Source organism: Oncorhynchus keta, chromosome 31 (assembly GCF_023373465.1).
Source record: "Oncorhynchus keta strain PuntledgeMale-10-30-2019 chromosome 31, Oket_V2, whole genome shotgun sequence".
Taxonomy (NCBI): Eukaryota; Metazoa; Chordata; class Actinopteri; order Salmoniformes; family Salmonidae; genus Oncorhynchus; species Oncorhynchus keta.
The window spans coordinates 9,270,777-9,295,867 of NC_068451.1; the positions used below are offsets into that span (position 1 = coordinate 9,270,777).

General features: G+C 44.0%; 1 protein-coding gene across 1 annotated transcript; it reads left to right on the forward strand.

Annotated features, from left to right (window-relative positions):
- The first annotated feature begins 2,351 nt into the window (after positions 1 to 2,351).
- Positions 2,352 to 23,911, forward strand: scn1ba (sodium channel, voltage-gated, type I, beta a). Its single transcript, XM_052489500.1, has 6 exons — positions 2,352 to 4,170; positions 17,273 to 17,439; positions 20,184 to 20,421; positions 21,787 to 21,928; positions 22,118 to 22,189; positions 22,473 to 23,911. Exons 1-5 carry the CDS (start codon positions 4,119 to 4,121, stop codon positions 22,182 to 22,184), a joined length of 666 nt encoding a protein of 221 aa, XP_052345460.1. The 5' UTR covers positions 2,352 to 4,118; the 3' UTR covers positions 22,185 to 22,189; positions 22,473 to 23,911.
- The last annotated feature ends 1,180 nt before the right edge of the window (positions 23,912 to 25,091 follow it).

Genomic DNA, 25,091 nt, shown 5'->3' on the forward strand with positions numbered 1-25,091 from the left:
CAGCATCATCGGACTGAGCTTGTTGTCATTGCAGGCGATCTCAACGCTGTGCGTTACAGGGAAGACACCCTCCTCCCTCATGTGGTACCCTTCCTGCAGGCTCATCCTGACATGACCCTCCAGCATGACAGTGCCATCAGCCATACTGCTCATTCTGTGCGTGATTTCCTGCAAGACAGAAATGTCAGTGTTCTGCCATGGCCAGTGAAGAGCCTGGATCACAATCCCATTGAGCACGTCTGGAACCTGTTAGATCGGAGGGTGAGGGCTAGGGCCATTACCCCCCGAAATATCCAGGAACTTGCAGGTGCCTTGGTGGAAGAGTGGGGTAACATCTCAAAGCAAGAACTGGCAAATCTGTTGCAGTCCATGAGGAAGAGATGCACTGCAGTACTTAATGCTGCTGGTGGCCACACCAGATACTGACTGTTACTTTTGATTTTGACCCCCCCTTTGTTCAGGGACACATTCTTCCATTCCTGTTAGTCACATGTCTGTGGAACTTGTTCAGTTTATGTCTCAGTTGTTGAATCTTGTTATGTTCATACAAATATTTACACATGTTAAGTTTGCTGAAAATAAGGACAGTTGACAGTGAGAGTATGTTTCTTTTTTTGCTTAGTTTAGAAGGCCGGCAACACTGAACGCCTGAGCTGGACAGAAGGGGGAGCCAAAGCAAAGGCTGGTGTGCCAGTATACGCTGGCAGAAACGCAGCCCACTCCCCCGACCAGTCCTGACAGTAACTACGAAGGTACGTACCCAGTTCCTGATTTAACCTTTCCACCTGCCCATTTGATTGGGGACGGTACCCGGAGGTGAGGCTGATCGTGACCCCCAGTCATTCCATGAAGGCCTTCCAGACATGGGAGGTGAACTGAGGACCACGGTCAGACACGATGTCCTCCGCGATCCCGTATTTCCCGGAAGACGTGAGAGAATAGAGCCTCCGTGGTTTGCAGAACCGTAGGGAGGCCAGGCAGAAGAATCTAATGACAGGCTTTGGAAAACCGGTCCTCAATGACCAGGATGGTGGTGTGCCCTTCTGAGGGGGGAAGATCTGTGACAAAGTCCACAGAGAGATGGGACCAGGGTCATTGTGGAACCGACAGCGCGTGGGGTTTGCGATTGGGAAGGTGTCTAGGTGTCTTGCTCTGTGCGCAGGTGGAGCAGGAAGAGACGTAAACCCGGACTTCCCAGGCCAAGGTGGGCCACCAGTACCAGAGAGACTGTCGATAGTAATGCTACAGCGCATATGTCCGGGCTATACCCGAGTGCCCCGACACAGGTGATGTGTGGCCCCAGGTGAGGAGACGGTCCCATGAGGGCTCCTATCGCAGGGCTCAACGGATGTCCGTGTCCACATGACAGGAGCCACAATGCGGGAGAGGGGAATAACGGGTGTCACTTTCTCCCTCCGATCCTCTGTGTCATGCACCCGGGACAACGCGTCAGCCTTAATGTTCTTTGTTCCCAGCCTGCAGGAGGGTTAAGTCAAACCTGGTGAAGAATAGGGCCCACCTGGCCTGATGCGGGTTCAGCATTGTCGCTGCTTGAATGTACTCCAAGTTCCTGTGGTTCGTCCAGACAAGGAAAGGGTGTTTAGCACCCTCCAGCCAGTGCCCCCATTTTTTCAGCGCCTTCTTGACGGCCAACAACCCACGATCACCCACGTCGTAATTCCACTCCGCGGGAGACAGCTCCATGAGTAGATGGAGTTTAGCTGGCGATCCAGTGCGTTGGGAGAGAACAGCCCCTACTTCAACCTCGGAGGCGTCCACCTCCATGATGAAAGGCAGAGATGGGTCAGGGTTTAGAAGGCCAGCAACGCCGACCGCGTGTGCTGGACATGAGGGGGAGCTAAAGCGGAGGCTGGTGAGATGGCATGTTCCTAAAAAACCAATGAGGAGATGGGAGGACTTGCAGCGGCTGATGAGAGCAGTGTGGGTGCAATGATTGAATAACATGTATGTGCAAATGTATTATGTAACGCTCGCCAGTATGTTACATACATGTTTAATGCTTTTTGCCTGTCCCCAAATTAATATAATTGTTTTAGAGTTTGTTTTGATATTTCAACCTGCGTGTCCTGATCGCATCTGGTGTGGGTGAACACAATCCATTTGTGCGCCATGGCGGACGCACGCGCGGTTTGGTCTGCAAGTAATGCTACAGCGCATATGTATTGGCTCTGATTTGACCATTTTACACTTACTATAGGCCTATACAGTATGTTCGAGAAACACACGTGGATTTTGCATGGGATGAAAACAGCACATTAAATCATAGTTGCCATCACAACAACATCCACATACCTCTCCGATCCTCCCTCTCCATCCCACTGCTGCAATACACTACTCCTCCCATTCACCTCACTCCCCAACCTCTCTTAGCGCTCCCGGTCCCAAAGAGTGATATAGCCTAAATAGGCTGCAGCCTTCCGAAGACCATGTCATCTCTCAGACTCATCCGTTTTCTCCTCGGCGCTCTGGTCACCTATTCAATAGCAAATTATGTTGAAAAATAGCCTGTTCGTAGGCCTACTGTGGATATTATTTGAAAGTGCCTAGAATGGGATTTTTCTCTTTTTATTTGTAAAATTCTGTGCCACGTTTTACTCGCCGCAGCTGATCTCTCAAACGCACGGACCTGCCTGGGAGGCAACAGTCGTCCGAAAACCTTGGAGTAGACGCAATGGAGAATATAATCTAAAGACGAACACATGGGGAACGAAAATAAGGAATAGGAGGGCACCGTACATAACGACAGATATTGCTCATAAACGCAGCATATCTTTTTAAAATGTGAAGTGGCCAGAATCAGAGAAAGTCACGAATTTTATTCGGGTTTTAATGAGACATTTTGATTAATTCATTTTGTACTTTGTATAGTCATATCCAATAATATACCGGAATGTAGCTTTGCAGGGTATGTATATGACCACTGCTATAATAACAAATGGTAAAACGTTAGATAGGTCAATAAGGCCTATTGTAAAGTTATTTCTACATGCCTTCTTGGCCACAATCACCCTCAATTGTTGTGTATGGAATGACATGTTATCCTGACCAAAAGGGATTAGTGTTACCATGCAGGAGTGTATTGGTATGAACAAGAACAAACATGTAAGCACTAAGAAGGCCTACTGTAAGTCCTCTGGATAAGCGCATCTGCTAAATGACAAAAATGTAATGTAAAAACCGCAATTATCACAAGTGTTGTGGAATGATGTTTATTTTTGCAAATATAACACTTTCTTATGTTGAATGGTGCATTGCATCTCTCAAACTCATTGCACAATTATCTGTCTTCCGTGAAATGCACAAATTCTATCAGACACACTAATGTTGTCTTCTAAATTTCTGAGCCTAAACTCAACATGTCTTCCCGAACAATCTCATCAGAAAGAATCATTGATCATATCAGCTGCTAGTCTATTCACCACATGTTGCTTTTTTGTCCGTGCACACCCAGTCACATTGCCAACCAACGCGTCCAGATTAGAAATAGTTGAACAAAAGCTTTAAACAAGCAGCCAGGGTTACTGAAACTGAAGGCGCAGGGCATCATTTCTTCATCATTAGTTACTGAATACGGTTGTGTGGAGACTGTGAATTCTGCTGGACAGGCACCAGTCTGATTTAGAACGGAGGCCGGTGAGGTAAGGAGGAGGCTGCTTATTCCTGACGCTTAAGGGGCACTGACAAGGACTCAGCCTAGAGCTGACATCCACCTCACCTGGCCACTCACACAGGGACACCCCCTAGGCCAAGCACCAGCTGAAGAGGAGGACGAAAAATGTACTCTGACTGTGAGCTGCGTCTCACCAGAAGAGGTCCTGCCTCAGATCTCCTCCCTCAGACTGGTTGAGACGCTCCGGTTGTGTTTTGATACTTTTCTCTAGAGTTTTTTTTTTACTCATCCTCACTGGAGTGAGAGAGTGAAGACATTTTGAAGACCCAGAGGTTTTTGCTGTGGGAGCACCTTTACTTGGAGTAGCTGCTAATAGACGGAGACCTCCAGTCTTTCTTTGTCTTCCCCTGTCTGTGGTGTTTGTGGTGTGTGTGTGAGTGCTTGTCGGTTGGCATCGGTGAGAGCCGTCTCCCTTCCCTCCGTCAGGATGTTTGCAGTTCAGCTGCTGCTGGTCCCGCTGGCGCTGTGGGCTCTGCAAGGTGAGTGGGCATTGGGTGGTTGTCACAGCCACAGTCCAGTCTTCACTCTTTGTCTGCTCTTATTGGGGCCAATAAGCATAGGGGCCCAGTACTGTGTGCATGATCAGCTTTTGAGAGGAGAAGGGTGTGTGAATCTTTTGTTGGTTTAGCCTTAGTTACAGGGACTCTGACTGCTGTTGTTACACTGATTGTTAAATAATAGATATACAGTATATTGAATGTCCTGTGCACTGTTTAACCAAGCTTTCCTTCCCATTAACTGCAATGAACAAGACCAGTGTGTACTTCTGTGTGTGCGTGTGTGCGTGTGTGCGTGTGTGCGTGGGTGGGAGTGTTCCCTCATTTTGCCGGATTGCTCACTAAAAGCCTAAACCAGCTGCTCTTGTTTTCAGAGCGAATAACGAGATGAGATGAGATGAGGCCATGCGTTGGAGTTAAAATTGAGGACTCAGTAGCGGCAGCATGGAACAGTCTAGCACAGTGTAGATTATTACCTGTACTCATTGTTGCTTAATCGGTCACACAAGCCCACTGTGTCTACCCACCTAGCATCATGGAAAATAGAATGGACTGTGCTGTGAGGTGTACTTCACTATGGTTTGCATACATCAAATATATTACAGTATGCACATAATGCACATAATGCACATAATGCACTCTGAATCCATATTACATGGACAGTGCTGTGAAAAAGTATTTGCCCCCTTTCAAATGTTCTCTCCTTTTGCATATTTTCGATACTGAATGCTATCAGATCTTCAACCTAACCTAATATTAGATAAAGGATAAAGCGAACCCGAGTGATCAAATAACACAACAATGACATATTTAATTTATTTCATAAACAAAGGTATGCAACACCCAATGCCCCTGTTTGAAAAAGTATTTGCCCCCTTACACTCAATAATAACTGGTTGTGCCACCTTTAGATGCAATGACATCAATCCAATGCTTCCTATAGTTGAAGCTGAAGCACAGCTGGGTCATGTACGAGATGAGTCCCGTACTGCAGTCCACAGTAAGAACCTCATACCAACGGTCAAGCATGGTGGTGGTAGTTTGATGGTTAGCAGATGTTAATGTGAGTGTAGCGAAATGCTTGTGCTTCTAGTTCCAACAGTGCAGTAATATCTAATCTAACAATTCCCAACAACTACCTAATACACACAAATCTAACAAGTAATCTAACAATTCCCCAACAACTACCTAATACACACAAATCTAAAGGGATGAAGGAGAATATGTACATATAAATATATGGATGAGCGATGGCCGAGCGGCATAGGTAAGGAGCAGTAGATGGTATAAAATACAGTATATACATGTGATATGAGTAATGTAAGATATGAAAACATTATTAAAATGGCATTGTTTAAAGTGACTAGTGATCCATTTATTCAAGTGTCCAGTGATTGGGTCTCAATACAGTATATACATGTGATAGGAGTAATGTAAACTATTTAGACATGATTAAAGTGCCATTATTTAGAGTGGCAGTGTTTAAAGTGACTAGTGAACCATTTATTAAAGTGTCCAGTGATCGTGTTTCAATGTAGGCAGCAGCCTCTCTGAGTTAGTGATTGCTGTTTAGCAGTCTGATGGCCTTGGGATAGAAGCTGTTTCTCAATCTCTTAATGAATTCTGCTCTGCATCAGAGAATTCTACAGGAGAATGTCACGCCATCCACCTGTGAGCTGAAGCTGAAGTGCAGCTGGGTCATGCAGCAAGACAATGATCCACAACACACAATCAGGTCTACATGAAAATGGTTCAAAAGCAACACATTTTAAGTTTTGGGATGGCCTGGTCAAAGTCCAGACCTAATCCCAATTGAGATGTTGTGGCAGGACTTGAAACGAGCAGTTCATACTTGAAAACCCACACGTCGCTGAGTTACAGCAGCTCTCTGTGCAAGAGTGTGTCAAAATTCCTCCACGGCGATGTGAGAGACTGATCAACAACTACAGGAAGCATTTGGTTGCAGTCATTGCAGCTAAGGGTTGTCACAACCAGTTATCAAGTGTAAGGGGGCAATTACTTGTTCACAAAGGGGAATTGGGTGTTAATTATAATAATTATATTTTTTTTGTTGTTATTTGTGAAGTCAGGTTCCCTTTATCTAATATTAGGTTTTGGTTGAATATCTGATAACATTCCGTATTAAAAATGTGAAAAAAATAGAGAAAATCAGAAAGGGGGCAAATACATTTTCATAGCACTGTAGTAGCCTTTACAACCTCATTAGGCAATGCAGGAGGCAAGGTATAGAAAAATGCTTTTGGAGAATAAGGTCCTGTTTTACAATGCTAATGCCCCAGTTGGTAATTTGGAGAATATCCCCTATGGTGCAATTCATTTACACCTGTACCTGTGTGGAACTGTGGAACAGAGTAATCCATCTCTCCCCAATAAAATATGTTATAAATAGGCCAAACTGGCCAAACTGACCCCCTGGATGTCATGTTTCCCAAACTGGTTCATTGTTGGACATAAACGATCATAAAATCCCAGGAAATCAGCTCCAAGTGATGTTAATTTTGGAAATCTGTTTCCAAGGGTCCCCCGGCATAATAGAGACACATGTGATTGTATACAAATGTAAGTATGGTTTGAAATGATTATGTTTTAGTCAAATATTATACACTGTATATACAAAAGTATGTGGACACCCCTTCACATTTGTGTATTCTTTGTGTATTCGGCTATTTCAGCTACACCCGTTGCTGACAGGTGTATAAAATTGAGTACACCACCATGCAATCTCCATAGACAAACATTGTCAGTAGAATGGCCTTACTGACGAGCTCTGTGACTTTCAGTGTGGAACAGTCATAGGATGCCACCTTTCCAAAAAGTCAGTTCATCAAATTTGTGCCCTGCTAGAGCAGCCACGGTCAACTGGAAGTGGTGTTATTGTGAAGTGGAAACGTCTAGGAGCAACAATGGCTCAGCTGCGAAGTGGTAGGCCACACAAGCTCACAGAACAGGCCTGCCGAGAGCTGAAGAGTTTTATTTATTTATTTCACATTTATTTAACCAGGTAGGCCAGTTGAGAACAAGTTCTCATTTACAACTGCGACCTGGCCAAGATAAGCAGAGCAGTGCGACAAAAACAACAACTCAGAGTTAGACATAAACAAACGTACAGTCAAAAACACAATAGAAAAAAATCTATGTACAGTGTGTGCAAATGTAGAAGAGTAGGGAGGTAAGGCAATAAATAGGCCATAGAGGCAAAATAATTACAATTTATCATTAACACTGCAGTGATATATGTGCAGATGATGATGTGCAAGTAGAGATACTGGGGTGCAAAAGAGCAAGAGGATAAATAACAATATGGGGATGAGGTAGTTGGGTGTGCTATTTACAGATTGGCTGTGTACAGGTACAGTGATCGGTAAGCTGCTCTGACAGCTGATGCTTAAAGTTAGAGAAGGAGATATAAGACTCCAGCTTCAGTGATTTTTGGAACTCGTTCCAGTCATTGGCAGCAAAGAACTGGAAGGAAAGGTGGCCAAATGAAGTGTTGGCTTTGGGGATGACCAGTGAAGTATACCTGCTGGAGTGCGTGCTACGGGTTGGTGTTGCTATGGTGACCAGTGAGCTGAGATAAGGCGGGACTTTACCTAGCGAAGATTTATAGATAATCTGGAGCCAGTGGGTTTGGCGACGAATATGTAGTGAGGGCCAGCCAACGAGAGCACACAGGTTGCAGTGGAGGGTAGTATATGGGGCTTTGGTGACAAAACGGATGGCACTGTGATAGACTACATCCAGTTTGCTGAGTAGAGTGTTGGAGGCTATTTTGTAAATTACATCGCCGAAGTCAAGGATCGGTAAGATAGTCAGTTTTACGAGGGTATGTTGGGCAGCATGAGTGAAGGAGTCTTTGTTGGGGCGGCAGCGTAGCCTAGTGGTTAGAGCGTTGGACTAGTAACCGGAAGGTTGCGAGTTCAAACCCCCGAGCTGACAAGGTACCCCTGAACAGGCAGTTAACCCACTGTTCCCAGGCTGTCATTGAAAATAAGAATATGTTCTTAACTGACTTGCCTGGTTAAATAAAGGTAAAAATAGGAAGCCAATTCTAGATTTCATTTTGGATTGGAGAGTCTGGAAGGAGAGTTTACAGTCGAACCAGACACTTAGGTATTTGTAGTTGTCCACATATTCTAAGTCAGAACCGTCCAGAGTAGTGATGCTCGTCGGGCGGGCAGGTGCAGGAAACAATTGATTCAAGAGCATGCATTTAGTTTTACTAGTTGCTGCAGGGGTTGCTGAGCTGTTGGCCGGGGTTGGGGTAGCCAGGTGGAAAGCATGGCCAGCCGTAGAAAAATGTTTATTGAAATGATCGATTATCGTAGATTTATTGGTGGTGACAGTGTTTCCTAGCCTCTGTGCAGTGGGCAGCTGGGAGGATGAGCTCTTATTCTCCATGGACTATACATTGTCCCAAAACGTTTTGGAACTACAGGATGCACATTTCTGTTTGAAAAAGCTAGCCTTAGCTTTCCTAACTGACTGAGTATATTGGTTCCTAACTTCCCTGAAAAGTCGCGGGGGCTATTCGATGCTATTGCAGAAAGCCACAGGATGTTTTTGTGCTGGTCAAGGGCTGTCAAGTCTGGGGTGAACCAAGGGCTATATCTGTTCTTAGTTCTACATTTTTTGAATGGGGCATGCTTATTTAAGATGGTGAGGAAAGTACTTTTAAAGAGCAACCAGGCATCCTCTACTGACGGGATGAGGTCAATATCCTTCCAGGATACCCGGGTCAGGTCGATTAGAAAGGCCTGCTCGCTGAAGTGTTTTGGGGAGCGTTTGACAGTGATGAGGGGAGGTCGATTGAGGGCATCTAGCTTAGATTGTAGGATGGCCGGGGTGTTAACTTCTTGGCGCACCAATCCCGTTAGCGAATTGCAGAGCGCCAAATTCAAATTAAATTACTAAAAATATGTAATTTTCTTGAAATCACAAGTGCAATATAGCAAAATAAAGCTTAGCTTGTTGTTAATCCACCTGGCGTGTCAGATTTCAAAAAAGCTTTTCACAAGCGTTTATGTGAGGATAACTCTCAGTAGACAAAACTTTACAAACAGCTAGCAGCAAAGTAGATTGGTCACGAAAGTTAGAAAAGCAATAAAATGAATCGCTTACCTTTGATGATCTTTGGATGTTTGCACTCACGAGACTCCCAGTTACACAATAAATGTGCCTTTTGTTCCATAAAGATTATTTTAAATCCAAAAACCTCCATTTGGTTGGCGCTTTATGTTCAGAAATCCAATAGTATCCGTAAAGTTCATAGAAACATGTCAAAGTTTTTATAATCAATCCTCAGGTTTTTACAATAAATAATCAATAATATTTCAAACGGACCGTAGCTTTTTCAATAGGAGTGAGAGAGAAAATGTCTGCTCCAAGCTGCTCACGCATGCAAAACTATGCTGGCACCCAGCCAACCAATGACGAGATGTGATCTTTCTCACTCATTTTTCAGAATAAAAGCCTGAAACTATGTCTAAAGACTGTTCACACCATGTGGAAGCCATAGGAAAAGGAATCTGGTTGATATTTTGGTATTATGGGTCTGAAGGGGGTCTATAACAAGCGGCAACGGTGAGAGACTTGTTTCTGGAAAGGTGGATTTTTTAAATTAGAGGCTCGAATTGTTTGGGCACAGACCTGGATAGTATGACAGAACTCTGCAGGCTACCTCTGCGGTAGATTGCAACTACTCCCCCTTTGGCAGTTCTATCTTGTCGGAAGATGTTATAGTTAGAGATGGAAATTTCAGGATTTTTCATGGCCTTCCTAAGCCATTGATTCAGACATGGCTAGGACATCAGGGTTGGTGGAGTGTGCTAAAGCAGTGAATAAAACAAACTTAGGGAGGAGCCTTCTAATGTTAACATGCATGAAACCAAGGCTTTTGCGTTTACAGAAGTCAACAAATGAGAGCGCCTGGGGAATGGGAATGGTGCTGGGGGCTGCAGGGCCTGGGTTAACCTCTACATCACTATAGGAATAGAGGAGGAGTAGGTTAAGGGTACGGCTAAAGGCTATAAGAACTGGTCATCTAGTGCATTGGTAACAGAGAGTAAAAGGAGCAGATTTCTGGGCACGGAAGAATAGATTCAAGGCATAATGTACAGACAAGGGTATGGTAGGATGTGAGTATGGTAGGATGTGAGTACAGTGGAGATAAACCTAGGCATTGAGTGACGATGAGAGAGGTTTTGTCTCTAGAGGCACCAGTTAAGCCAGGTGAGGTCACAGCATGTGTGGGGGGTGGAACAAAAGGGCTGTCTAAGGACTATTGGGCAGGGCTAGGGGTTCTACAGTGAAATAAGACAATAATCACTAACCCGAAACAGCAATAGACAAGGCGTATTGACATTAGGGAGAGACATGTGTAGCCGAGTGATCATAGGGTTCAATGAGTAGCACTAGAGGAGTCAGGGAGCCAATTCCGTAGTCGCTGCTACGCTAGGCGAGTTGGATGCATGGCGATTCAGACAGCTAGATGGGCATCCGGTGACGTCGCAACGGAAGAGCCTGTTGAAACCACCTTGGACAGTTACATCAGCAGACCAGTCATGATGGATCGGCGGGGCTCCGTGTCGGCAGTAAAGGGTCCAGGCCAATTGGCAAAAGAGGTATTGTAGCCCAAGAATTGGCTGGTGGGCCTCTTTGGCTAGCCGGAAGATGGGCCTAGCTCCAGGTTAGCTCCAGGCTAACTGGTGCTTGCTTCGGGACAAAGACGTTAGCCAGGAGTAGCCACTCAAACAGCAGCTAGCTAGCTGCGATGATCTGGTGTAAAGATTCAGAGCTTGCGGTAGGAATCCGGAGATGTGGCAGGGAAAAAGCAGTCCAATATGCTCTGGGTTGACATTGCACTGTTACAGACTGGCAGGAATTGACCGGGTTGAGGCTGGCTGATGTCCGAGTTAACGGTGAGGACCGCTAGCAGTGGCTATCTGACTACTAGCTAGTAGCTAGTTAGCTGGCTAGCTTTTGAAGGGGGTTCCGATTCTAAAGTATAAAAATAGCAGATCTGTACCACATTGGGTGAGGCGGGTTGCAGGAGAGTATATTCAGTCCGTAGATGGAGAGTGAGATTAAAATATATACAAAAAATATACGAAAAAAACCAACATATACACGGGACAAGACAAAAACACACGTCCAACTGCTACGCTATCCTAGATTATATTGTGAAGAGTGTAAAATTAGTCTGTCCTCGGTTGCAACTACAGAGTTCCAAACTGCCTCTGGAAGCAACGTCAGCACAAGAACTGTTCGTCAGGAGCTTCATGAAATGGGTTTCCATGGCCGAGCAGCTGCAAACAAGATTAATATGCGCAATGCCAAGCGTTGGCTAGAGTGGTGTAAAGTTCATCGCCATTGGACTCTGGAGCAGTGGAAACGCATTCTCTGGAGTAATGAATCACGCATTTCCATCTGTCAGCCCGACAGATGAATCTGGGTTTGGCAGATGCCAGCAGAACGCTACCTGCCCCAATGCACACTGCCAACTGTAAAGTTTGGTGGATGAAGAATAATGGTCTGGGGCTGTTTTTATGGTTTGGGCTAGGCTCCTTAGTTCCAGTGGAGGGAAAACTTAACGCTACAGCATACAATAACATTATAGACAATTCTGTGCTTCCATCTTTGTGGCAACAGTTTGGGGAGTGCCCTTTCCTGTTTCAGCATGACAATGCCCCCATTCACAAAGAGAGGTCCATACAGAAAAGGTTTGTCGAGATTGGTGTGGAAGAACTTGATCGGCCTGCACAGAACCCCGACCTCAACTCCATCCCGACCTCCAACCCCGACCTCAATGATCCAATCGCTGATGACTTTGTTTTGTACAACACTCTTTATTTTGACGTCACCACAAACGACTTCAGTGATAGTAGTCAGACTGAAACATGTAGTGAACATAGAGCAGCGGGACGAAGTCAGAGTCGTCAGGCAAGTACGCACACATGGCCCTTACTATTACAGAGTGGTGGTGAAAGCACAAATCAGAGAGAATGTTTGCTGATGCATGATCAGATCTATGAGTGTACAGTATATTCTGTATATATGTATACAGTATATGTACGTATGTATAAGTACGTGCTGTGTGGTTTTGCTTATGCTTCCGTGTGACATGCTTTGATTATGCTGAGGCTCTGAATACAATAAAGGAAGCATTTCCTTAAATGGGGGATTTAGGGAGAGCTTATCTCCCCCAGCCATCCTCTGTCCCCCTCTAACCCTGCCCCTGTAAACGAAACAACCGCTACCACCACTCGTTGTCCCAAATGTAGGACACACAGTGTGCCCACCATGTCCCCATCTAAACCTGCCCCCGTTAGCAGTACCGCGGCCCTCACACTACCATCTGTAGGACACACAGTTTACCCTCGCTGGCAGAACTACAGCCAAATCTCCTAAAAATTATGTCAGTGCATCAAAAGAATGGATGGATGGAGAGAATGGAGAGTTTCTGCACAAAGAGAGCTGCAGAGTGATGGAGGACAATGCGACCATGCTAACAAAAAAATAGTTTTTGAGAAAAGGTAGAGGGAGAAAGAGCGAGAGAGAGAGAGAGAGAGAGAGAGAGAGAGAGAGAGAGAGAGAGAGAGAGAGAGAGAGAGTGAGAGGTTGGGGTGGAGGTATGAGCGTTATGCAACAGCACTTCTGCAACGGGTAAATAAAGCAGCCTGTCTGTCTGCTGGAACGGCCGGGCCAAGTGAGGGCAGCCCAAAGAGAGACAGGGTCTGGCGTGCTGTGCACATCTGTACCCATTCAGGGAGAGGAAACGGGAGAGGACAGACAATGGGTGATGATAAGGACAGACAGAATCCTCAAAGAAGCCTGGTCTTCAAATACAGTAGATGAGAGTGAAACAGGTAGATAAGAGTGAGACAGGTAGATGAGAGTTGGACAAGCAGATGATTGAGACAAGTAGATGGTGAGACAAGAAGACCAAATTGGGCCGATCTGTTTTTCCCCGATATGACTAAACTGCATACTACCTGCCTCGCTTGTGCTTGCTGTTGACAAGAGTATAAAACATAAAGACATATCAAAACTAAAGAATGGCAGCCTTGAGGAATCCTCGCTGTTAGAGTGACCATCCGCGCTGTTAGAGTGACCAGCACAGGCCCATAGACCCATAGCCTGTCAAATGGACGAGCAGGAATTGCTAGAGGATGAGGTCAATGTTAATGCCATACTGGAAGTGGCAAGCCTCTCCAAACTCTTAAGCACTTTGAAGATGAGATCAATTTTAATAGTTCATATCTTCAATTAAGATTACCCTAATTTCTTCACTTGCCCATTTCAAATAGCCCTCCCAAAGGCTTTCCTGATTGATGGGCTCAAGTTGTGTGTGCTAGCATCTTGGGCATGAAGACTGTAAATGGAAATGCAGCAGCCATCATTCAAATCCTTGCAGTTGTGATCTGGTTCAAGCTTCTCCTATGTGTTCAGAATAGCCTCAAAATGAAATATATTATTCAAATCTGTAAATTTGATGGAAGGTGTAATCTATCCGTTTAATCTAATCCACTAATATGGACCATGACCAAATGTTCTAATTGCACGCACGCGCACACACACACACACACACACACACACACACACACACACACACACACACACACACACACACACACACACACACACACACACACACACACACACACACACACACACACACACACACACACACACACACACACACACACACAGTGAATGGAGTGTTTTTATAAGCTTTTTGCACGTTCTTAAGTATGTTTTACTTGACTGTAGCTACTATAATGGCAGAAAGTTTGTACCTGTTATGTACTCACTGATAAAACAGTACTCTAAAAAACATTAAAGAAGTTTTCCATTAAATGTAAGAAAAGTATGCATAGCCTTTATTTTTGGATTGAACTAAAGTATTTGTTTCGATCTAATTACAACAATCGACTAGACAAGAGAAATAACCCAAGACAAACACATGCCCAAGGTCACCTGCAGTGGTAGCCATACATTTGATAGATAAACTGACTGTTGGTCATAGATCCTCTACTCTCGCTTGGCGTTCCGTTCCTAGTCAGTCTAGACAGGCAGGCACCACTGATGCGGGGTCCTCCGTAAGAGGGGACATGGCGGTGTCTCTCTCTCCCTCCCTCTTTCCCTCTCTCTCTCTGGGTCTGCCCGTGAGTCAAAGCAGTTCAGCCTCATTTTGAATCAGTTTACACACACAAACACCTCCACACACAAACAGCCAGCATATTTGGGCCTGGAGACAGGGAGACCAATGAGGAGGGAGGATAGTGCTCCAAAGTGATTTCCTGATTTCCTTCAATGTACAGTACTATGGACACAACTCCTTCCCTGGAGATTCTAATTCAAATCTAGAAAAATCGTAGGGGGTGTCAATAGGCCATTTTCAACACAGATCCAAGAATTCTTGCATCCTCAAATGCGACGCTGGTCTAGATGTGTCCATTCCTCTGAGAAAATGAATGTGACAAACAGTACATCACACGTATTTGTTACTATGGAAAGTGTCTTTCTTGGTTAGTGTCCAGGGACATGTCGTGGATGTTTGCTATTTCCCCAGGTCGAGGGTGTGTGTGTGCATCTCCACTGTGAATGGGTGGTAACCTTGTCATGGAAACTGACGTGATCTGCTTCCCTTCTCACTCTCTCTCTCTCTCTTAATCTCTCTCTCTCTCTCTCTCTCTCTCTCTCTCTCTCTCTCTTTCCTTCGCTCTATAGATTCCTCTTTCATTCTCTCTATTTCTCTCTGTCCCTCCTTCACTCTACTGTAGATCAGTCTCTTTTATACTTTCTCTCTGCTTTTTCCCTCTATCTAGCTCCTCTCTGGCTCAGAGAATGACCATCCATCCTCTTGCAATCCCTTCCGTTCCTAACAATTGTCTTACCAACATCAGTCTGTAGGGACTGACAGATAGACAGCCTTTTCAGGGACTGAACTACAACTCACCATTTTGTATTGTTGCATTCAGACTGAGCGCATTCAGTAAATTGATATCAAAGGCTAATCCCCCACACTGCCTCCTCTCCTAATCTAATCTGCAGTTTCTGGAATATTAGTTGCATAAGGCGAATCTCTGCCCAACCGTCAACAGATTACGCAACGGATTTGGATATTGTGCTCTGTGTCTGTCACATTACCGGAAATGAGTTTGCAGAAGGTTGATGATAGGTCGCTGAGTCTGCACTTTGTTTGGATGAGTCTACACACTCTGCATGTTCTGTTCCTCTCGCTGTCTCTGCTATGAACAGCCGGCAGCAGCATCCACTCCTCCCCACTGTGCCTCTCTCCTCTCCTCTCTTCACTCCTCTTCAAACAACGGCCTGCTACTGTTTGTGTACTCTATAATTACACTGCACTGTGTCAGTTTTCACCACTCTCCCTCTCTCTCTCCTTCCTCTGCTGTCTTGCAGCAATGGTGCATCAGCATTATCTCCTGTCTTGCGACCTCCCCCAACCCCCTTCCAACTCTCTCATTTGCTGGATGATATGGTGGTAGTGTGAAATGTGACAGTGTTGTGTCCTCATGTCTGTGTTCCTCCCGGGTCTTTTCCTTTCTGAGCAGTCAAAACCAGCCATCTCTGTCCCCTTTCTCCACGTCTGTCTGCATGGGCTGTCTCCCGATACACCCCCCATGTGGAAGGTAGCTGATGTGATGAAACTGTTGTGATGTTAACTTTCTCTCCTCCTCCCCCTCTCTCTGCAGTGAATCAGCAAGCATTACGCCTGTCCCCTCCTCTGCCTCTCCTGGAAACGGCTGTGTTAACTCTCCCTCTCTTTCCTCCCTTCCTTCCCTCCCTCTGTTTCTTCCCTCCCTCCCTCTGTTTCTTCCCTCCCTCCCTCTGTTTCTTCCTCTTTCTCTGCAGTATTCTCTCTCTCTCTGTCTTCATCTGTATAAGTATTCAGTGTTGCAATATTTCTATCAGAGAGTTCTCACATGGGTGTATATCAGGTAGTATATTATGAATGGTGACTATGGAATTCAACCAAACTATGTATTGGTTTATTTTCAAGTCACTTTCCATCTGACCACCTGTGCAATGTGTATCCTGTCCCCTTCATCTCATTACGGTTGAACAAAAAAAGCATCAGCAGAGGTCAAAGCTGAAAATAGCACGAGATCATTGGTTGAGAGCGATGCAGGTTCAGATGACTTTGTGGAAACCGCAGGGTGCAGTGTGAGAAAGGAACACTTGCAGTTACAGGTGTGTTGCTCTCGGCCGATGTACAGTATGTGAGATTATGGCATATATAGACTTATGCATCTATATATGCAAATAGCTTACTTATATAAACCTCGCAGTCAGGCTGCAAGGAGACTAGCGTCGCTCACTGCAATCTGTTTATTTCCCCTCAATTTCTACTTCCAGGTCACCCTTAGCCATTGTAGCTTTTTTAGCTAATTCGTCAATCGACTATATGAATCTGAAAAAAAACAACACAATTGACCAAAACGACAACAAAAAGTATATCGAAATTATGAGTGGAAATAAAATAAGAAAATAATTTATGCTCTGATATTGAAAAAAAAACAAGCATGCTATGAGCGATAGGAGCAAGCACGCAAAACAAATTATATAAATGTGAATTATATAATTTCCATATCATTGTCATATTATATGCCAATTCAATTGATAAGCATTAGGAGACAGTTTGCCTGCAATGTATTGAAACACTATCACTAGAGCGTTGGCCTTGTGTCAGCCTGTTCTCAAGCCATCGATCAATGAGCAAGGGTCAACACGCATTATGGCTCTCAGGCCTACTTCAGATTTACTCGTACACTGCACTCCATTTTTAGTGAACGTGGTTATATTGACCAACCGTTTATAGTGATCAAATTATCGTGCTGCACTGATGTGAGGTGTGAGGTGTGCACTCCCACTGGGCACAGACGTCAATTCAACGTCTATTCCACATTGGGTCAACATCATTTCATTGAAATTACGTGGAAACAACGTTGATTCACCCTGGGGGCTGTAATGACAAATATCCCTGGCTAGCATCAAATATCCATGGCCAACTGTATGTTTGTTGTACTTTATCTCTCCTCAGCGTCTCTATGCCATGGAGCGTGTGTGGAGGTGGACTCTGACACTGACGCAGTGGTCAATGAAGGCTTTAAGCTGGGCTGTATCTCCTGTAAAATGAGGGGCGAGGTGCCCGCCGAGGCCACTGTTGAATGGTCCTTCATGCCCAAAGGGGAGAGCGAGTTCACAAAAGTGAGTAGACACGAATCTTCAGGCCCATAGGGACAGTAGCGGGTTATATCCCAATTATCTCTCCTCGCAAAATGTGCACCTGTTCACTTTCCTTCACTGATTTGATAGGAAATGACTGGTAGAAGAAATATGGTACGCCCACCAGCCCATGACTACACCAATACAGTGATTTTAGATCTGTGGAAGTAGTGAATGATTGCACACTTCAGGAGAAAATAGATATTGTTGAGACACACCTTAGATTCTCCACACTTTGCCTCTATTGGTTGACCTAACTAACTATAGCTAGGCTACTCATGATGTATTGCTTGACCTAACTAACTATAGCTAGACTACTCATGATGTATTGCTCGACCTAGCTAACTATAGCTAGGCTACTCATGTTGTATTGCTTGACCTAGCTAACTATAGCTAGACTACTCATGTTGTATTGCTTGACCTAGCTAACTATAGCTAGGCTACTCATGATGTATTGCTTCACCTAGCTAACTATAGCTAGACTACTCATGTTGTATTGCTTGACCTAGCTAACTATAGCTAGGCTACTCATGAAGTATTGCTTGACCTAGCTAACTATAGCTAGACTACTCATGATGTATTGCTTGTTTGTTTTTTGCTTTTGAAGCGCTTTGATTTTTATGAAAACCGCTATAGAAATGTAATAAATTATTTTTATCATTCAACTTTGCACTTGCGCACTCACCGACATGGATTTTAAAGGATTGGATTGAGTTAACATTGGCTAGAGGGAGTTTCCACCGCTGTTAAATCCATGACAGGGAGTGTGCAAGTGCACAATAAGTGATCCCTCCCAGCAGAGTTTAAAAAGTGTCCCCATTCATTCTGTGGGGATCGACCCCATGAGGGGTCAATGAGGTAGCCAAGCAGGTTGACTTGTCTGTGGTATCAGACATTTACATTTACATTTAAGTCATTTAGCAGACGCTCTTATCCAGAGCGACTTACAAATTGGTGCATTCACCTTATGGCATCCAGTGGAACAGCCACTTTACAATAGTGCATCTAAATCTTTTAAGGGAGGGGGGTGAGAAGGATTACTTTATCCTATCCTAGGTACCAGTGGACCAGCAACAATGCAGGTCTTTTAGTTTCAATTTGAATTGTGAAATGAGGTGTCATAAGCAATTCATGAATGGGAGAGCCCCACTGAACACAATGACTACCAAGTCATCACACCAATGGGTGCTGTACAATGGAGATAGATCATTTTAACTTATTCAGTAAAAAGACAAAACACATCAATCAAAACAAGCATGTATACATTTAGTAGGCAATTTCTATGTCAGCAGAACAAGTAGTCTTTTCTCCAGTGAAATGGGCGCTATATCATGTATCATGAAAGAGCATCACAGCCATGTAAATCATGCAATGCTGTCAATAAGAGATTGTTTTAAATATGCACAGTGGTCTAAAACGGATTCACCCCTTAACATCCAAACTTTTGTTTCACAGTTTCCAAATATTGTAGTGTCAAACCAGGCAACTGGCTGCAGGCTCTCCCAGCAGGAGCCCTTGTTGAGGCTGTATTAGTCAGAGCCTGCCTGCACCACTTCCTGATGGGATCTCTCTCCTCATGTATGCGTTTATGTGCTGGAGCGATTTAACGGCTAATGGCCGCCCTGTATTGATGTTGGAACACACTCCTTTCTTGTAGGGAAACGTGTTTATGTTTACATCTGACACCGAGGAAAACTCAAACTAAAATCTCTTATTGATAGCAATAATTGTTATACACATGCATGATGTTATAGACATGCATGCTGTATCAGGAAAAACACTGCAAATTATACTTAAATTGATGTAAAAGTACTTGGAAGTTTTTTTTTACTCCATTAATTTTCCCTGACACCCAAATGTACTCGTTACATTTTGAATGCTTAGCAGGACAGGAAAATGGTCCAATTCACACACACTTATCAAGAGAACATTCCTGGGCATCCCTAATGCCTCTGATCTGGTGGACTCACGAAACACATTGCTTAATATAAGGAATTAGAAATTATTTATATTTATAGCAATTACATTGACTTTTGATGAAGTATATTTAAAAGCAAATACTTTTAGACTTTCACTCAAGTAGGATTTTAATGGGTAACTTTCACTTGAGTTATTTTCTCTTAATGTATCTTTACTTTTACTCAAGTATGACAATTGGGTACTTTTTCCACCACTGCTTATACTGTAATAACCAAACTGCTTTAGAAGTCACTTCATAATCAAATCATAACAGAACCAAAGTGCCCGATTGAGCACTTAGTGAAGAGATATGAGCCCTTGTTGATGCAGAACATTGGTGCTTTGACAAAAGTGCTGCACAGATTTCATCCAGTAATGTAACAATTCTAATATCCTAATATGATCTGCCCAGGATGAGTGTGTTGGCTCACCAAACTCATATAGCCTAGAATAAAAAGTAATCTTGTCCAAGCCAGAATAGCAGGATCCTATGTCCTGTTTCTGTAGCTCATGTGAGGCAGCTCAATGTACAAGTACACCCGTGGACAGGATGCGAGTCTATCGCAAGGCCTTTCCCCAATACATCTCCTTAATGCTTTAACAGTCTTTGGTATGAGACAACCAAGGTTCAAATGGCCTACCTTCCAATCTCAGGGCATACGCTCTAACCACAAGGCCAATCCTAACTGATATGCTCCAGTTAACAGCATATTAGTTTGGATTGCAAGCTCGTATTTCTCACTTTCCCCCATTGTGTTTTCCAATAGATCTACAGCTACGAGGACCTAATGAGCGACATTCCGGACGAGCGCTTCTACGAGCGTCTGGACTGGAACGGCAGCAAGAAGACCAAGGACCTGCAGGACGGCTCCATCTACATCCTGAACGTGACGTGGAACGACACGGGCACCTACCGCTGCATCTTCAACCGCACCCTCACCTTCACCTCCTACGAGTTCCACACCAACGCCACCAAGATCGTCCAGCTCAACGTGGTGCCAAGACGTAAGGCTTTTGCTTTAGGGTTCACAGGGTTAAGCTTAGGTCTAGACACAAACGAACACACACACACAAACAGTATAGTAGACACACACCCTCCTCTTGGGATAGGGGAGAGGGAGAGAGGAGGGGAGGGTGGAAGATAGGGAAATAGTACACTAAGATCACCCTCGTGAAAGTAGTGCCATGACATAGGCTTACTTACACCCTGCATGGGGAGGGGGAAGAGATGGAGGGGAGAGAGGGTGCTGGGGAAGGGGTGGGGTGGAGGGAGGGAGGGAGGGAGGGAGGGAGGGAGGGAGGGAGGGAGGGAGGGAGGGAGGGAGGGGGAGGGAGGGAGGGAGGGAAAGGTTAGAAGAGAGGATGAGAGAGGACAAACACTCAATGTCCATGCCTGAATTGACAAAAATTGCAGTATTGTCAGAGCGGATGATGGGTTATGCATGGGTTATATTATTTTGATTTAGGGTCAGGGTTCGATAGCCCATGGTAGATTGGACCATGTTTCAAAATGGAAGCATTGATATCAAAATCAAGGACATATGACAGAGGGATGAACAGGAAACAGTCATACAGCTCATTATCTATACAGCTGTTGATGGATGGTTAGTAGTAGTAGCCCTGTCACAGAAGCGGTCACAGCTGTCATTAACGCTCATATCTCCCAATCCAAAGGCTCAGCCACAGCCATGCCAATGATTGTCCAACACATCACTGTCAATGACCGCTGGCCATTAAGTAGATACTGTATCAAGAAAGACATACAGTAGACATGTACATACAGAGACAGATACAGTGCCTTCAGAATGTTTTCACACCCTTTGAATTTGATGTTATTTTAATGGACAAAAAAAAAGATTTTCTTTCAAAAACAAGGACATTTCTAAGTGACGAAACTTTGAACGGTAGTGTACATACATACATACATACATACATACATACATACTACTGTACTGCTTTACTGGACCTGCATTTGGATGAATGATTTTTCTCCTAAAGAGAGGAGAGGTCAAAGACTTCCAAGAGCTAAATAGCTTTCATAATCCTAAGTAATATTTTAAAGGCTTCCACAAAAGGTTGATACAGTGTCTCTAGACTGTTGGGTTTGGCAGCAAGCTTAGTCAGCTCACTTACTACTTGAGGTCATTCCACCAGTTTTAGTTGAGATTAATGTTCACCTTGAAAAACTGGGCCATTTACAGTGAAACACTGAACCCTTGTGGATGTCTGGGGATAATTGTACCATTATGTTTTCCAGGAGGCATCAGACATTCAGAAGCCTGTACATTTTCATTGAAATAGCTTCTAATTCATTAATAATTCATTAAGCCCAAGGCGGACTCTCTCTTAACCCCTCCTCTCATTCTCTAGTGACCAGGGGGATAGCGTCCATCTTGTCTGAGGTGATGATGTATCTCACCATCATTGGGCTGCAGGTATGGCTGGTGGTAGAGATGATTTACTGCTACAGGAAGATATCAGCACAAGGCGAGGAAGCATTGAGAGAGAGCGCGTGAGTAGACACAAACACACTGCTCCAATTCATCGCAGACACCTTCGCACAAGAGCACACACTTTTTCCTCAATCTTCCTCTGAAAATATTATTTTCTTGCCATGTAATTTCCTAGCTAAAACTGCTACTTTCTAACTGCCCCCCTCTCTTATTCCTCACCTTCTCTCTCTCGGTCTCTTGTCTCTCAGGGCGGAATACTTAGCTATCGCTTCGGAGAGTAAAGAGAACTGTGCAATGGTGGCAGTGACAGAATAGCACTGGTAGGTTTCCCCTACTAATAATCCATAACTGGACTCTTGGCCGTTTGTTGTCTGTTCTTTCCTTTACTCCTTTTCTGTCACTGATGAGAACTCATATCAGCACCCAGAACCAAATCCCCTATATTTGAATTTTAAAAGGGATTGTTCAGGATTTTATAACTTGATATTAGATGGTTTCTTCCCCGAAAATAAATCCAGGAGAAACTTCACCTTTAAGGCAGTCACAAGAGACTAGTGGACTCATGGCATCTCCATGTTTTCTTACACGTTGTCTTCATTTCAGGTTAAAGAATGGCTCCAAACGACAAATAGCTCTCGTTAGCCCTTCGACACTTCACCCCTTCTTCCAGACTTCCATCATGACACCATCTCATTACCCCATCCAGGAGGAGCAGCCAAGAGGCTTGTCCAGAGAACAGATGGATGAGAAGTGAAACAGACAATGAAAAAGGACTTGTGTTGAAAAGCAAATATGCAGCACGAGTGTACTATCGAGCAGTACTATAATATCAAGGAGAGTTGTAAATACAGTACGTGTGCTTAATTATGCAATCCAAAATCCTCATTGTAATACCGATACATTATAATAAGTTAGTTCATACATAGCATTGTACATTAAGTAGAGCTGCATGTTTACTGATACATCATAACAAATTGCGTTAATGTTTCTTAAAGGGTCATTGTCAGGATTATAAAATGTGTGCTTGTATGAGAGCAATTAGAGGTCAGAACTCAACTGCGATCTTGCCCAATGGCTTTAGTAGCCTGTCTTGATCAGACCTTCCATGGCTATTTATGCGCAGGTCCAGACTAGCCTAGCGGTATATTCAAAAACATTCCAAGAAAACTTGAGGTTATGCATTCAGGTGAATGAAATTAGTACCCTGAGGAGTAGTAGCACAACACGGTTGACTAGCTGGGAGTAATGGATTGTACACACCCAGAGCAACTATTTCTGGTTTGACAGCATCTGTCTACCTGTTAAAAAGGTTCATGCTTTATTTGCTAGATTTTCCTTATCATATTTACAACAACCAAGGGCTTGTGATATTAGCTACCATTTTACTGCCGTGGGAAACTACCATCATTTGTCCAGTGTGCCTAGAGCAGGTATGTCTGACTGGTCAAAGACCAATCCCTATGGAGCAGAATACAGTGAGCTGCTATTGAAAAAAATACTGGACATCCCTGTCATTCCTATTCGGCAGTCAATTCTGTATTACTCCTCCAGGGGCAGCAGAACACTGCCTAATGTGGACTGCAATCTTGCACACATACTTTCTTGTAGAATTTCATTGGGATCTGGGTTTAACTACGAAGTGGTCTGGGTTTTCTACCTTTGAAGTATGGAAACGTGAAAGAATAACTGCCACACGTGAACAAATTGTAATTCATGTTCAAGAGTCGAAATTCCCTTTAAAAGTCCTTGAAGCTGGTTTGGTCAGATTAGAGATTCTAGTCACCTTTCACAGAACTTTTACATTCAATAGCGGAATATATGTTGGGGAAAAAAACAACAGGCTTATCATAGGGAATAATCGACTTCTGCTGTGATTTAAAATGTTCACTGAAGAGAGCTGATCCAGTACACACTACTGTGGAAATGTTGCTTGCCAAAACGGTCAGCTTTATACCTTAATATAATTGTCATGTGAGAATGGATTAGGCTTTATGTCTGGTTTATTAAATTAAAACAATTCCTACCTTGTCAGATTTCTATGTTTGTGGGAACTTTTCAGGTCTCTGACAAGACCCTCTTTCACACGCACGCACACAGACAGACAAAGCTAGAGTGTAATAATACAATCTGAAGAGCAGAGAGCCAACTGAAGTGTGGGACAGAAATGGCCTGTTGTTCTGGCATGCAGTCACATGTTGTTTGGCTGTCACTGAGCTGTGGCTAACCTCATGATAGAGTACCTGACTGGAAACTGGTGATGTGACATTTCCAGGGAACTTGACAGGCTCACTGGGAGTCAGGAGGATCAGATAGCAGATAATGTAGTCTGTTGACCGTGGCGTTGACCATGACCGACTTCGGTGAGTGTCAAATACAAACTTTCCTTATGACCTTATGACCTTTTAAAACCACTCGTATTAAATATTTAATTGACAATTTCAAAATGTACTTTAACATAAGGTACAAGGTGCCTGAGGGTGGCCTTTACAGTTAAGGGCTCCATCCTCTGCATATATACCTTCTCCCCCCCCCCCCATTCGAGCTTTGACTCGACTGATAGCTACGTTGACGGGAGAAAATGTACTTTCTATACCTGTGATATGTGGTTGTCCCACCTAGCTATCGTAAGATGAATGTACAAACTGCGTCTGCTAAATGAGTCAAATGTTTTTTTAAATGTACGTATCCTAGCGACTACCAGCCCTACATTGCAATCCCCTTCTCTCAGTCTCCTCTTAATTTCATACCGTCTCTGTTAATAAACAATAAAAACACAGGAGAGCTCAAGTTGTCTCCCTTTAAATTAACGTCGGAACAGCGGGTTGGATTCCCGGGACCACTCGTAGGGATAACGAATGCACGCATGACTACGTTGCTTTGGGTAAAAGCATGTGCTAAATGCCAGATATTATGCTGATATATTATCTAAGAGGGGATGCAGAACAGGTGGGAGTCACCCAATAACCGCCCTTAAATATATAGATATAGCAGATGTATTAATGTCACAGGAAATTATCATAACAGTGTCTTCCTGCTCCTTGGTAATGATGTAGGCCAGTAGTACAAATGTGTTTGTAGGTCAATTGACAGTATCGATCAACATGGACTTTGTCTGAAGTCGCTGTTATTGGCAGACATCTAAATCAATTAAATGCTTTGCCTGAACAGGTCAAACCAACAGATCAGCTTGAATTTGGACACGCTGGGAAGTCAGAAAGATGA